Source organism: Notolepis coatsorum, assembly GCF_963971535.1.
Source record: "Notolepis coatsorum genome assembly, chromosome: 18".
NCBI classification, from domain to species: domain Eukaryota; kingdom Metazoa; phylum Chordata; class Actinopteri; order Aulopiformes; family Paralepididae; genus Notolepis; species Notolepis coatsorum.
In genome coordinates, this window is record NC_140182.1 from 30,384,464 (window position 1) to 30,401,397 (window position 16,934).

General features: G+C 43.7%; 1 protein-coding gene across 1 annotated transcript in view; it reads right to left on the reverse strand.

Moving 5' to 3' along the window:
* Positions 1-16,934, reverse strand: part of LOC311245561 (exocyst complex component 3-like protein) — a 96,621-nt gene that overhangs the window by 50,709 nt on the left and 28,978 nt on the right. The window contains exons 13-14 of the mRNA XM_084335455.1: positions 15,686-15,841; positions 13,837-13,970 (exon numbers count right to left, since the gene is read on the reverse strand). Coding sequence (XP_084191581.1) covers positions 13,837-13,970; positions 15,686-15,841 — 290 coding nt within the window. The remainder of the gene's footprint in view (positions 1-13,836; positions 13,971-15,685; positions 15,842-16,934) is intronic.

The window sequence follows — 16,934 nt, forward strand, 5'->3', positions numbered from 1 at the left end:
AAAGGACTTTTTGGAGGGAAAACAGACTGCTTTGTTTTGTCAGCCAAGACAACACAAAGACCAGCAACAACTTATCAATTATCATTCTTTATACTGTAATATTAGGCTGGTTGTATCATCTTACGGCATAGTGTTTGTGATCAACAACCATAGCATCTTCTTATTGTAATTTGTATACATTCTTAAACTTTGATTAAACAACTGTTAAACTATCTTTCCTCCTAAATTCCTTCTGCCTTTCGGCCTGCTCAGTCAGTTTGAAGAGAAGTGATTCCCAGCTTTAAAGTATTGAGACACAACGCCAAGTACTAGCCAACAGGTTCTGAAGCAGAGCAGAACCGAAACAGCCTGGGAATCCACTTCAGAGGAAACCAGAGTATCTGGAGGAAACCCAGGCGAACACAGGGAGAACATGCTAACTCCACACAGAAAGGCTCCCTGCTGGGGTTCGAACCCAGGACCTTCTTGCTGTGAGGCAGCAGTGCTAACCACTCTGCCACCGTGCCGCCCATATACACTGCCTAGCCTTTATCTATACATTGTATGTATTATTTTACTCCATACAGAGTATGTGTTGTGAAGGGCGAGGATGGACATAGTCAGCGTGACACAGGAAAGAGGAGGTAATTCATCTTCTCTATGTTTTTACATTCTTCTTCTTCTTTTTCTTTCGGCTTTTCCCGTCAGGGGTCGCCAGTCGCCACAGCGGATCATCCGTTTCCATCTGTTTCTGTTTGATTGATTGAAAACTTTATTAACAGATTGCAGAATGGGTACAGTACAGTACAGCTCAATACATACAATTGTTTTTTTTTTTATCCACTTTTTCTCCCATTTTCTATATTTTCTCCCATCCCAATTTCGTATCATCCAATTCAACCCTCCCCTGTCACGAACGCTGTTTCTTGCCTCCCACAAGCCGGCTGCAATGTGGACTAAGTCATACAGAGCACAAGTCCCCTCCGGTACTTGAGGTAACAGCAGTCGCATCTTTTCACCTGCGCAGCTCGATCTCTCAGTGGCTCACGCTGCCCCCGACACTTCCTGATTCTACTGCGCAGGCGCACCAACCGACCTGTAGGAGTCGCTGTCCACAACGCCCGATCCCCACCCCATCAGTTTCCCACCCCCTAATACGGCCAATGTGTATTAGTATGAACGACCAGCTAAACTGAAAGCAATGTGGAGCGCTGGGCTCGAACAGGCAAGCCCAGCGTCTCCGTCATTCGTGGCGAGCGCCTTGCCCACTACGCCACGTAGCCGCCCAATACATACAATTGTTAAGGGGATGCAGACCAGAGAAAGACTTTCGTCTTGTTTACATCAGGGTCCCCCATTTTCAATTCATCATAACATATATGACATACATGCTTTGACACACAATAATGTTTTTTTATTTCTAATTCCAGGCTATTTAGCTTGATTCATGATTGGAGGGGGGGGGGCTTTTTAGTCTTCAAATATTATTTCACAATACAAATGTATCTAGACCAAACCTTATAAACACGATAATGTATTTGTATATCTCTTCGTTGAGAAGCACTGGTCTAGAGACCGGTACTGCCACTTTGACAGGCCTTGTGAATACAGTATATCATCAACATGAACTAAAACCTCTTAACACTTGGGGGACCACATGTGGGCCCTCTTGAGGACGATTTGCCCACCGGCACTTTGGCGAACTCTAGCAGCTCGAGTGTGCATATTTTTTAATACTATATATATATCGAATTAAAGCCCCATTTGTTGCCTGTCTCGAGTTACATGACATTATGTGAGGCGTGCGCCGAAGTAGACAGCAGACTTTAGATTTCTTTCAAATACCACTCCTGACTCTCGAGCCTCTACCTCCGTCAATCATTTGGCGATCTCGAAAATTATTGGACAGGATTGTAAACAATGAGTAGGGCTTTCCAATGGTATCCCAGGTGGGAATGAGCGAATCAGGGATCTAGGTGAAAAGTCACCAGCCAAAACAGGAAGAGAATTCTCCCTCGAATGCATTGAAGTCTATGAGAAAATCGTTTTGAACTCTCTCACTTTTTATCAAAACCGCTAAATTAAATAGAAGCACAAATATAATAAATATATAATAGTTTAATTATAAGTAAACATTTTGTATTTAAAATAAGCCAGGGCTGTACACTGTGGTATATACACTAATTATAATAACATAACTGTAACGTTCCCCAGGTTGCTGCGCCATCCTGTGGACTAATTCAGGTGGTGCAGCTTTGTTCCCTGATCACCATTTTGTGTCGTGTTATTATTATCAATTTGTTGTCTGTGCATTTGATGTCTGTCCTGTCTGTGATGTTACACTCCCTGGTCTAATGTCTCTCCTGTCTGTATTGGTCTTGTGATCTGGTTTAGTGTTGTTATATTGTGTGTATTTATATTTCAACCTTGTAATGTTTGAATGAATGAATGAATGAAAACTTTATTTAACAGATTGCAGAATGGGTACAATACAGTACGGCTCAATACATACAATTGTTAAGGGGATGCAGACCTGAGAAAGACGTTTGTCTTGTTTCCATCAGGGTCCCCCATTTTCAATTCATATAGACATTTATGACATACATAACATACATGACATTTATGGCATAGGGACATATAGGTATTTAGTACTGATACATTTGTGACATAGGCGGTATTCAAATATACAGTACTGTTACCCCTAGATCCTGACAGAGTATATACATATGATGGGGAGGGGACTGTACATTAGGAGGGGGTGGGTGGGTGGGAGGGGAATATACATACTCACTCTGTTCTTCCCAGCTGAGTCTAATTACCCAATTACCCTCCTGTGTCAATCAGTGTCTGTATATATGCCTGTGAGTTCCCTGTCTTCCCTGTCGCGTCATTACTCATGTTACCTTGCTCCTGTCGTGTTGTTCATGTGTTGTCAAGCCGTTCGCTGTTCACCTTTTTTTTAAGTAAATGATCTGTTCCTGTCAAAGTCTCTATTCTAACATAAGGGAAAATGAGCCAAAAATCTAAAACGGTCGGTCGGTCTGTTTATTTTTTACAAGCAAGAACAAGAGCTAAGAATAAATGTAAAGTGCACACTAAAGAATTAAAACAAATAAACAACTTAGCTAACACACAATAATAATAATAATAACAAACAATAAAATAACATGCAAATTTGCTTTAAAAGAAAATTATGTATTGTAAAATATGTTACACATATATAATCAAAATATAATATGCTAAATAAACAAACAAATAAATAAAAATTACAAATTCACTTTGTCTAAAGAACTATTTACATTCCACTCCCTATCATCACACTTCAAGGTTAGCCTGTAGCTCCTACTGGTTTCCATTTACAGTGCAATCCTTCTGGCCTTCCTCACTGCAAAGTCATCAATCACATCAAATTGTCCAACTCCTGAGCCAGCTCCTTCCCATCCAAATCAGATTGCCCTCCATGGTTTAAGGTGTGTACAAGTGCCTCTGCTTGCTTCATCAGCTCTTGGTGTGGCAGGTCTTGGAAGTTGTACAAAATTGCATACCTTTCACCTTGGCACGTTTCTCGTCTTCTTCTTTTCTTCTCTTTTTAAACTGGATGGCCGGATGGCTTTTGCCTCTTCATAGTTCTCTAACGTTAGTCTTTCTTTCCTCAACGCTCAATTCTATAAACACTTGACCGATACCCATCAATGCACAGCGCTCTAGCATGTTCTGACTGAACACCTAAAGCTGAGGCTCAGACCGACTGACCGTTTTAGATTTTTGGCTCATTTTCCCTTATGTTAGAATTTTTTTATGTAAAAATAATGGTTGCAGATATAGAGGGGGGCGCCAAAACTGTGGAAAAAAAAAAAAAAAAAAAAAAAATTGTGGCGCCCCCCTCTGGGTGGCGCTCTAGGCGACCGCCTATATCGCCTGTAGGAAGGTACGCCCCTGTCAACACCTGCCTTCGTCTATCCTCTGCTGGTCTGCGCCTGGGTTCCTCTCTATCCACCATTTATCATGCCCCACCGTAACACATAACAATACAGTGGGAATGTGAATCCCTGCCCACATTCAAAACCGGTCTTAAAGAGCACCTACGGGAGGCTGCAATTCGAAACTGGCCACCGTAAATGCCCAAAACCCCCACCACCTCCTAATAGACAGTCTCCTCCCCACCGCATGTATATATTCCCTCCCCGTCGTATGTATATTTCTCTCCCACCCACCCACCCCCTCCTAATGTACAGTCCCTTCCCCATCATATATATATACTCTGTCAGGATCTAGGGGTAACAGTACTGTATATTTGAATACCGTTTATGTCACAAATGTATCCGTACTAAATACCTATATGTCCCTATGCCATAAATGTCTATATGAATTGAAAATGGGGGACCCTGATGGAAACAAGACAAACGTCTTTCTCAGGTCTGCATCCCCTTAACAATTGTATGTATTGAGCCGTACTGTATTGTACCCATTCTGCAATCTGTTAAATAAAGTTTTCATTCATTCATTCATTGGGATGGGATAATTAGCAGGGTTGTGCAATTGGGCAGTTATGTGCAAAAAGTATGAACAGTGAAGTATGAACAAGTATGTTTTGATGCAATGTATGCAATGTTTACCTACAATGAAAAAAACACATTACCTTTAATTGAACATGAGATTATTGATTGCATTATGTATTCTTTTTTATTTTACACTATTCAGAATATTTACACAAACAGGCCCGGTAAAATATAAACATCACATATTAACATGGCTTAATTAATCAAATCAACATCCCATTGTTCGTCACATCAAACTGTAACACACATACAGACACAACTGAACACACAATCTTCGTGGGAGACAGGGTTGACTCTGTTCTGTCTGTCCAAAAGCCTATCTGATTCATCACATCTTTAAAGGAACACGCCAACATTATGGGAAATGCGCTTACGGTCTTCTCCAGAGTCAGACAAGAAGATAGATACCAATTTTGTCTGTGCGTTCAGTAGAAAGCTATCCGGCTGCAAGTTAGCCTAGCTTAGCACAGATGAATGGAAGCGGATACAGACCACTAGCCTAGCTTAAAAATAGTGGTGCTTAAAAAGAGGTGTTTGGTCCGTATCCGCTTCCATTAATTTGTGCTAAGCTAGATTCCCCTAATGTTGGCGTGTTCCTTTAACTAAAATCTTAATTATTTTCTATAACTAACTAAAACTGTCTCCCTTCTCATCTCCGGACATGCTGAACATTCGTGACAGGAGTTGCCACCTTAATAAGTTTAATGACATGATACCCCACACACCCCTTCTACTGTACATCTGAACTAGGTTCGCTATGCATGTCTGGTAAATGTCAAGAGTAAAAAACAGTTTTTCAGGGCGTGTCAGGGTCTCTGATATTACTAGATTATTATACATTGATGTACAAAAGAGCATTGCAGAACATATAATTAGTCATTCCTTGTCACAAATGGGACTATAGCAGCTGTCTTCCACTTGGCTACCCGAATACATTTGCCACTGAGTGTACATACATAGATGTCATATATATTTAATAAAATTACAAGTATGATATGTAAATAAATTATATATTCTTCTTTACATTTTAATTATATTATCATGAAATGGTTGGACGAAGGGGAGTCTGTACTCGGAAAGCCTCTCAAAGTGTGAGCACTGATCTAGAGTCAGCTTCAGCCTGCTGTTGGTTTGAATAAGGTCGCAAACCCAAGCGTCCCTGGTGGTCACTGACTCCAGATCAGCACTCCTGCTCTGGGAACCTTAGTGAATATGGACCCTGGTCTATGATTCTACAGAACCATTAGAGAATGAGCTACAGTAGACCCCAGATAGAATGCTCTTCCACTCCAGGTGTGCTTTTCAACATGTCTGTGTGTATAGTAGGGACGTCACATCTTATGTTACTTTTCAACAGGACAATAGCAATGTTTTCCCACTTACAGTAATAGACCCATGATATACCCAGGTATATTCTTTTTCAGACTTTTTCGTCCTAGACGGACAATGTCTCGTTGCACTGCGGGCAACCCTGCCTGCACTCTGACCTCTGATGGAATGCATGTGTGTGTGGGAGACCGTGGGTACGTGTCACTAGAAGGGATATGCGAAAATGACACTTGCCTCATGTACATTGACAATGTAATCTTCCATCTTCACTCACTCACTCTTAGCTACTCTGCCCCTTGTGGCGGCTCACAGTCTTGCACTTTGTGTGAGTGAGCCCATGTTAGCTTTGATGTGTTTCTTGTTTATAAACATACCGTGTTCGAGCCAATCAGCAATACCAACTGAGTCGCGTGACTAAGTTGCCCCGGACCTGCGTGAGCTGCTGCGCAAAATAAAGTACAACGGGGCTCTATGGAGAAACCATGACACTCCCCAGTCTCCCCTGACTAACAGTATAATATGGAGCTCTATGGAGAAACCATGGCACTCCCCTGACTAACAGTATAATATGGAGCTCTATGGAGAAACCATGGCACTCCCCTGACTAAAAGTTGTTTCAAACGAAAACGGCTGGATGTCATTTAGCTAAATCAGCACGGCTGTGAGTGTGAGTCTTTCACCTTTTACATATCTAGCTTTGGCATGGATTGATTGCTTAGATCGCTAGTATGGCTAACAAATGCAAATATATTGTAGTCTGCCCCGTTGTTCTGACCAGGATTACGTTCCTTTTGCCACATTGATGTGCACGATCACTGAGTCTGACGTGGACGAGAAACGCATCATGTGTCCTTTGTTAAAGGGCCACTCGGACGATTTTCAACCTTGATCCTATCGCTCTGTTGTGAAGAGAGTATAATTGTTAGACTAGAAGTCTTTATTTGTCATGCAGTTTTAACACACACGCGCAAGATGGGTGACCCACAGGAACACACACACACATGCACTGAGTCGCAGATGAAATGTCTCTCTGCACTTTTCCCATCCCGTCATCCTTCCCCCCATGGGCAGCCGCGAGCAGATAGGGCGTCAACGTGAGCCGCGCCCCGGGGACCAATCCAAGTGCTCCTGTCCGTCTTCGTCTGTTGTGCATGTTTTTCCATTGGGTTTATCTTATCGGGGGGGGGGGGGGGGAACCCTTGCGAGCACAGGGAGAACATGCAAACTCCACACAGAAAGGCCCGGGAGATACCCCACCTGAGTACCTGGCATCATGGAAACCTGGTCCCCAAGCGTGAATTGAACCCTGGACCTTCTTGCTGTGAGGAGACAGTGTTAACCACTACACCACCATGCCGCCCACTACACCACCGTGCCGAGTATGTGATGATCAGACATAAAACTAACCAACATGTTCTGTGTCCAGAGAAACTCTGCCTCAAGATGTCCCCCAGAGGAGAGCAGACCTCTAGTGACACTATATAATACAATTTCCTTGAGTTGGGTCTGCTGAAACTGAATTACAGTTTTAAGATCCTGAGAAAGTAGAAACAGTATCACAAAATATTTTTTGAATTTGTGAAGCGATTGTTAATAAAATAAGTTAGTTTTTGCTTTATTTCCCTCCCCAGCCGTAGTTGAAAGTACAAAAGACTTGCCGTCCCTAACTACTAGATATATTGCTGGTCCCTGACTGTAATATGTAATACTACGCTATACGTTAGGTATATATCACAGCCGGTCAACTTATGGGTAGTGAGATGAACTTAAGATCCCCTGGACAATGTTATATTATATCAATTCATTTTCCGTACTCACTCTATAGACTCATTCTAGAGACGGGTTTCTTGTTTATAAACATAACTTACCGTGTTTGAGCCAAATCAGCAATACCAACTGAGTCATGTGACTGAGTTGCCCCCTACCTGCACGAGCTGCTGCACTAAAAAAGTATGATGGAGCTCTATGGAGAAAGCATGACACTCCCCTGACTAACAGTATAATGGAGCTCTATGGAGAAAGCATGACACTCCCCTGATTAACAGTATGATGGAGCTCTATGGAGAAAGCATGACACTCCCCTGACTAACAGTATAATGGAGCTCTATGGAGAAAGCATGACACTCCCCTGACTAACAGTATAATGGAGCTCTATGGAGAAAGCATGACACTCCCCTGACTAACAGTATAATGGAGCTCTATGGAGAAAGCATGACACTCCCCTGACTAACAGTATGATGGAGCTCTATGGAGAAAGCATGACACTCCCCTGACTAACAGTATAATGGAGCTCTATGGAGAAAGCATGACACTCCCCTGACTAACAGTATAATGGAGCTCTATGGAGAAAGCATGACACTCCCCTGACTAACAGTATAATGGAGCTCTATGGAGAAAGCATGACACTCCCCTGACTAACAGTATGATGGAGCTCTATGGAGAAAGCATGACACTCCCCTGACTAACAGTATAATGGAGCTCTATGGAGAAAGCATGACACTCCCCTGACTAACAGTATAATGGAGCTCTATGGAGAAAGCATGACACTCCCCTGACTAACAGTATAATGGAGCTCTATGGAGAAAGCATGACACTCCCCTGACTAACAGTATAATGGAGCTCTATGGAGAAAGCATGACACTCCCCTGACTAACAGTATGATGGAGCTCTATGGAGAAAGCATGACACTCCCCTGACTAACAGTATAATGGAGCTCTATGGAGAAAGCACGACACTCCCCTGACTAACAGTATAATGGAGCTCTATGGAGAAACCATGACATTCCCCTGACTAACAGTATGATGGAGCTCTATGGAGAAAGCATGACACTCCCCTGACTAACAGTATAATGGAGCTCTATGGAGAAACTATGACACTCCCCTGACTAACAGTATAATGGAGCGCTATGGAGAAAGCATGACACTCCCCTGACTAACAGTATAATGGAGCTCTATGGAGAAAGAAAGCATGACACTCACTTGACTAACAGTATAATGGAGCTCTATGGAGAAAGAAAGCATGACACTCCCCTGACTAACAGTTGTTTCAAACGAAAACGGCTGGATGTCATTTTCCCAAATGAGCACGGCTGTGAGTCTTTCACCTTTTATATATCTAGCTTTGGCATGGATTGATTGTTTAGATCACTAGCTGTGAGGATTCGCCTGTTCCCTGAACCTTTCCCTGTCTACTCTCCCTCACCAGCCCCCACCCTTGCGATGATTTACTCTCCTCTACTCTTCACCAGCCCCCACCCTTGGACTACCTTCACGCAGCTGTCATAGTTTATGATTAGCGCCCCAGAGGGCTTTATATACCTGGACCTCCCTTCCAGTCCTGGTCGGGTCGTTCTGTATCTGTGTTCACTCTGTGTTCATGGAGTTCTGTACGTTACCATCCTGTACGTTACCATCACCTGCCGCGTCTCCGGCGTGAGACGACGTGCCAGCCATCACCACCTGTCACTGTTTGCCTGGAGTGGGACACCGTCTTCGCTCTCTAATTCTCTACGGGAGGTTTTCCAGTGTTCCCACTCCAGACGTCAAGCCGGCTCGCCATCGCTCCCGATTCTACGGGAGGAAGGCGTCTCTTCGTGATCCTCGTTCCTGGGATGAGGCTCGTCGTCGCTCCCTAGTATTCCACGGGAGGACGGCGTGTTCCCATCCCGGTCCCCTGGGACCCCCTTTGTTCTGCGCTGCCCGTCTGCAGCATCCGAGGAGGAGGAGGAGTGTCTCCGTGCCAGGCCTCCGCCGTCGGGCCCCTGTTCCCGTGCCAGGCCTCCGCCGTCGGGCCCCTGTCCCCGTGCCAGGCCTCCGCCGTCGGAACCCTGTCCTCATCCCTGTAAGCAGCTCTGGCCCTCACCCTGTCCAAGGCCTTAACCCTGTTCTCTGTCCCTGTCTCCAGCCCGCCTCTCCGGGCCTCTGTCCCTGTCCCCCTCTCCAGTGCCCCTGGTCCTGGCCCTGACACTTAGCCCTGGTCCTTAGCCCTGGCCCTTAGCCTTAGTCCCTTAGCCTGTTCGCCTCTTAAAGGCACAGTGCAGCATTTTCCATATTTCCTTGACTCTAGTGTTTTTGTGTTTTCCCTTAAAGGGACTGTGCCGCTTTTTGTTCTATAATAAATATTTGCCCTGTTTTGGCTTACTCTCATACCTGTCTTGTTTTGTGCGATTGGGGTCGGTTACAAACCATAACACTAGCATGGCTAACAAATGCAAATATATTTGTAGTCTGCCCCATTGTTCTGACCAGGATTACTTTCCTTTTGCCCCTTGATGCGCGCGATCACTGAGTCTGACGTGGACGAGAAACCTGTCTATAGACTATTCTCTAAACAGAGATTAGGCCACTTATTTGTTAAACACTCAATCAAAAGTTGTCGAATTGCCCCGAATTTCATGTTTAGGTACTAGAGAGTACGAACAATGAAATGATATGATATACCGTCACCCTGAGGAATCTTAAGTTCATCTCGCTATCCATTCATTTGACCGGCTGTGATATGTAGATGGCGCCATAGATATATATATAAATAGATGGTGCAAGGCGGAGTCTCCAGCGTAGTTCACTGGCGGCCATCTTGTCACAGTCAACTATTCTGGTACGTTCTATGGTACCTGTTGTAAGGTGAGTGATCTGCACAAACAAAAATACTCTTAACCCACTGAAATCTTGACGGATTTACAAACGTTATTAACGTGGCTATGATTCAGGATGCTTGGACATGTTGAAATGATTTTCATATCAAAGTCCATTATAAGTATGCAGTATGATAACTAACTACATCTCTGACGTCTATAACAAACCAAACCGTTTGAAAATCGGTTGAAAATTGTGCAAGCTATGGCTATTTCAATAGTACATGCACCATATACATTCAGGTTATGAGTGGGCGTGCTGCCTGTGGCAAGATGGCCGCCACGTGGCAACATCGGTCTCCCAATTGGCCAGCCGTGCGGGTGAGTCATCGAGCCTTTATATATATGTCTATGGCTGGCGCAGCGTAGCGTCATGTATTACAGTTCGGGGAGCAGCAGCTAGACACACAGATGTGTTGAAAGCCTTCCCCCCTGGGGGGTGTGGGTCAGGCACACTTGGCGGTGGACAGACAGAAGGACATGGTGGAGGGCGGGACCAGGATGTCGGTGAAGATGGGTCTGTACCCAGCGGGGAGAGGAGGGGCGCTCTGCTCCAGTAGGTCCAGGACCGTCCCTCTGACGTCCCTGGAGACATCTCCACGGATGTCCAGCAGCACAGACACATGCTCCTCACTGAGGAGACACACACGTCAGTAGAGACAACATGTTACTACTAGTATCAGCCCTGCTCGGTCAAATAGAAAGTTTGCCGTCGGTAGTGTGATAGTAAAGGGTTAACCTTCTGTAGTGTGGTAGTGAAAGGGTTAACCTTCGGTGTATTGTCGCAGTGAAAGGGTTAACCGTTTGGTAGTGTGGCAGTGAAAGGGTTAAAGATCCCCTCCAGATATATTTGAAACCCTTAAAGGAACAACGCCAACATTTTGGGAAATTAGCTTACCGTCTTCTCCAGAGAGAGACAAGAAGCTAGATACCAGTTTCCTCTGTGCGTTCAGTAGAAAGCTATCTGGCTGCATGTTAGCCTAGCTCAGCACAATGAATGGAAGCGGACATGGCCGGTTAGCCTTCGGGAGAGGTGTTATTGATTGATTGATTGATTGATTGATTGATTGAAAAACTTTATTAACAGATGGCAGAATGGGTACAATACAATACGACTCAATACAAAACAACTGCTAAGAGGATGCAGACCAGAAAAAGACTTTCGTCTTGTTTACATCGGGGTCCCCCATTTTCAATTCATCATGACATTTATGACATACAAGACAAACAGATATACAGAACTGTGTAGTAAAAATAGATCATAAAAAATATATACATCCGAAGGGGAAGAAACTATACATTGGTGGGGGGGGGGGGGGGTCCAACTCCATAATGAAGTTTGCGGACGACACAGTGGTGGTGGGCCTGATCTCTAACAACGACGAGAAGGCCTACCGGGAGGAGGTTGATGTATTGGCACACTGGTGCCGGAATAACAGCCTACTCCTGAACATTGGTAAAACCAAAGAGCTGATCGTGGATTCTAGGCGAATACAGCAGGGGACACACACGCCACTGTGGATAGATGGGGCTATTGTGGACAGGGTGAGCAGTTTTAAGTACCTGGGAGTCCACATCACAGAGGACCTGACATGGTCTACTCTACACACATAGACACTGTGGTAAAAAAGGCGAAACAGCACCTCTATCACCTGAGACAATTAAGGAAGTTCAGAGTATCGGGGAAGATACTCCAGTCCTTCTATTCCGGGGCTGTAGAGAGAATTCTGACTGGGAACATCACTGCCTGGTTTGGAAACAGCATGGCCCTGGACAGGAAGGCCCTACAGAGAGTGGTGCGCTCAGTAGAGCGCACTACGGGTATTGCACTACCACCCCTGCAGGACTTATACAACAGGAGGTGCAAATCCAGAGCCTGTTCAAGCTGCTGCGGTCAGGCAAGTGCCTCCGCATACACCCAGCAAGAACAGAGAGACTAAGGCTCAGCTTCTTCCCCCAAGCCATCAGAACATTGAACACTGATCTCTCCCCACACAAGCACACATGAATACACACATACACACACACAACACACATTCTGCACTCGCTCACACACAAACGCACCACAGGTCACTTTAAACATAAGAAAGGACACTTTAAAGGAAGGGGGGGGGGGGGGGGGGGGGTCACTTTAAGGAAATAACTTGTTGTGATTATTGTATAGTATAGTTAGTAATAGCAAGGATAGCATAGGGACATAGAGTAAAACTGTATATTGTATGGTAGTGTACATAGGACCCAATGCCTTTAATTCGTAGCTAAACATTGTATTGCATTTATCTCAGGATTTATTAACATGTCTATTTTATCATGTCTATTTTATCATGTCTATTTTATGTCTATTTTATCATCTTCTACTTATTTTATTTACTATTGTATTCTTGCACAATCGAAGCGGGCATGGCCAACCGCATTTCACTATATGCCCTGGTATGTATGTGGTGAATAAACCTCTTGAATCTTGAAAATCTTGAATCTTGAATCTTCATACTGGATACCTGCAGGTTCAGCTAGTTAAGTTAAGTTAAGCTAGTACTTGTTGGGAGCAACAGAAGTTCAAGTGGAACATGCTCAACTCTTCACTGCGATTAACAGAATCGTTGTGTGCACGTGGAACCAAATAATCAGCAGCATCCAGAGGGGTACAGTTATGGCAGGTAATAGTAGATGAGATAGATATAGTCAATACAATTATAGTAAAGATCAAAATAAGTAGTGTAAAAAATATAATTAACTCTGAATATAAGAATATGAGCAGTGTAATCAAAGGTGCAGATGCGGGTCTATTCGTTATATTATATGTTACAATAAATATGGGCAATACAACACTTAGAGTCTGAATATATACTATGAGTAAGTAAAGTAAACAGTATACACAGGTGCAGTACCATATACGTTATACGTTGTAGTTTGTGCAGTTTAGGCGGCAATAGTGAGACACAGCTACAGTAGGTGGGGTTTTTGCACATGTTAGGAGCACCAGCTAGGTGGGTGGTTTGCACATGTTAGGAGCACCAGCTAGGTGGGGGGTTTGCACATGTTAGGAGCACCAGCTAGGTGGGTGGTTTGCACATGTTAGGAGCACCAGCTAGGTGGGTGGTTTGCACATGTTAGGAGCACCAGCTAGGTGGGGGGTTTGCACATGTTAAGAACACCAGCTAGGTGGGGGGTTTGCACATGTTAGGAGCACCAGCTAGGTGGGGGTTTGCACATTTTAAGAACACCAACTAGGTGGGGGTTTGCACATTTTAAGAACACCAGCTAGGTGGGGGTTTGCACATGTTTATATATATATAGTAAAGCATGAATATATAGTGTATAAGAGAGGGTAGTTACCTGATATCAGGATACTTTGCTACTAGTCCAGACACCTCCAGGGTGAGCATGATGGGGTCTTTGAGTCGGATGAAATCAGCCAGTACAGGTAGCAGGGCCATGGGGTTCACCTCAGGCACTGACCCCTCACCTTCCTACATACACACACACAACCACACACACATCCATGAGTATGTATACACACACACACACACACACACACACACACACACACACACACACACACACACACACACACACACACACACACACACACACACACACACACACACACACACACACACACACACACACACACACACACACACACACACACACACACACACACACACACACACACAGTATGTACAAACAAAGACATAGACATACACACACGAAAATACAATATTGACAAACCCAACACAGAAAGGTTTCCACTTAACTACTGAGCAGAATTTGCAACTGAGTGATTGATTGATTGATTGAAAACTTTATTAACAGATTGCAGAATGGGTACAATACAGTACTGCTCAATACACACAATTGTTAAGGGGATGCAGACCAGAGAAAGCCTTTCGTCTTGTTTACATCAGGGTGCCCCATTTTCAATTCATGGTGGACATACATACGTTATTACATGGTAATAATAAAGAGCTTGGTTAATGCATTCTCTGGACACATTTGGATATTTCTTTGGAACAAAGTGTATTCATTTCTTGTCTGGAAAAAAAGATCCTTAATATACGTAATAGCAAGTGTCAAATCTGTGGCAGCTGAGGAGAATCTGAATCAGTCATATTATTCCATATATATAGCCAATATTGTAACACTGAAATAAAAGGTTTATATATATATATAGCCAAATATTAAAGGGGCATTTCACCAAAAAACAATGCTCACACACATCCCAAGATGCTGCATATTGCTACTGTTGACACAAATAACATGGAAGGTAATTTATTATTAATAATTAATTATTTATTTTATTTATTTATTTTTTATGACAGAGTGGGACAAGAATGGAACTTCCCTCCTGCACATGTGGAACATATTTTGTACCTACTGGGTGAATCTACTGAACAATAGGCTCTAAAAGCATAGTGTTGGTAGTAGGGTTAGTAGCTTCTGTCTGATCGGTTAGGTACTGAGGGTAGTAGGGTTAGTAGCTGCTGTCTGATTGTGTAGGTACTGAGGGTAGTAGGGTTAGTAGCTTCTGTCTGATTGTGTAGGTACTGAGGGTAGTAGGGTTAGCAGCTTCTGTCTGATCGGTTAGGTACTGAGGATAGTTGGGTTAGTAGCTCCTATCTGATTGTGTAGGTACTGAGGGTAGTAGAGTTCAAGTTTCAAGTTCAAGTTTCTTTATTAGTTGTCATACAAAAATACAGAGTACTTTTATATAAAATGCTTCTTTCTGTTTTGCTCCAGAGATTGTGCTAGATAAAAATAGATACGTATAAAATAAGTATAATAAGTATAAAATAGAAGTCAAGTACGTAGACAAAAGTGTTCAATGTACATATATACAATATATAATGCAGAGTAGAAAAGTAACTAGTAACTAGAGCTAGTAGCTTCTGTCTGATTGGTTAGGTACTGAGGGTAGTAGGGTTAGTAACTTCTGTCTGATTGGTTAGGTACTGAGGGTAGTAGGGTTAGTAACTTCTGTCTGATTGTGTAGGTACTGAGGGTAGTAGGGTTAGCAGCTTCTGTCTGATTGGTTAGGTACTGAGGGTAGTAGGGTTAGCCGCTTCTGTCTGATTGGTTAGGTACTGAGGGTAGTAGGGTTAGTAGCTGCTGTCTGATTGGTTAGGTACTGAGGGTAGTAAAGCTAGCAGCTTCTCTCCGATTGGTTCAGACCCTGCCTCCTCACCAGCCCGTGGAACAGCTCTCTGAGCTGCTGGTCGTCCTGGACCATGCGCAGGGACAGCTGCTTCCTCTCCTCAGCGCCCCGACACACCAGCCTCTTCTGCATCAGAGCTCTGACGTACTCCACCACGGTCAGCCACTGACACTCCTCCTGGAGACGCTGGGTTTGAGTTGGTGGGATCGTTCAGAAAGATTACCTATGGATGATTCTCTGGACGCATCAAATGAGGCTAACACCCTTGCAAGACCATTGGAAAATAGACTGTTGAATAAAACACTGTAAGGTGGTAGTTTAGCTGTCAACCTCCCCCTCCCCTTTTCCAGGGACCCCCATCTGAGAGGATTGTTGTTTTGCATACATTTGCACAACTCTTTGTATAGTAGGAAAGGAAAATCTATGATTCAGATCAGATTTCTCATACAGTGTAATGAATAAGTGATCATTATTTTGCTTTGGACCCCCAGATTTCACACAAGGGCACGTAGATGTCCCAGATCCCCACTTTTGGAACCACTGAGTTAGAACATTGGTTTCAAAGGTGTGGTTTGGTGACCCTCAGATGACCTATATTAGACTATAGCACAGGCAGATTCCCTCATTAAGTGACTTTAACCTAGGCTGTGTGCAGGCCTGGACTGGCCATCTGGCATACCGGGAATTTTCCCGGTGGGCCGACGCATCTTTGGCCGTTATAATTTGAATTTTTTTTAAATAAAATGTGATTTATAAAAGATATATATATTTAATTTTTTTATTTATAAAAAAGTTTGGTCAACGACCGGCCCACTACTAGGCTGGGACAGCGGCCCGTTGGTACTGACTGACACTGGGCTGCTGCCAAATAAAATAACAGAAATGTTTTCTGCAGCTTCAACGTCGTCATCCACAGTAGTGCAGCAACAGCCTCAGGTGGCCCACTGCCAGGCTGAGAAGCAGACACAGGCAGTGGAGCAGGCATGTGAGCTTGACAGGGCCAAGGGACAGAGTGAGCAGGAGTGTGTGTGCCATGCCATGATGATTAATTCAATTAATGTTGATAATAATATGAATGATAACATACTCGTAATAACGCTATCATAAAGTGAGGCCGTCAACTACTGTGACGGTATCACGTTGCTGTGAGTAACCTGACCTAGGTCCATATCGTATCATCATAATATTATTTAAAAAATCATTAGGATAAGGGTTCCCTTAGCCTTGATAAAGATGCACGAAAAGGCTGTATAATATACAACACCTGTAGCTCAACTGC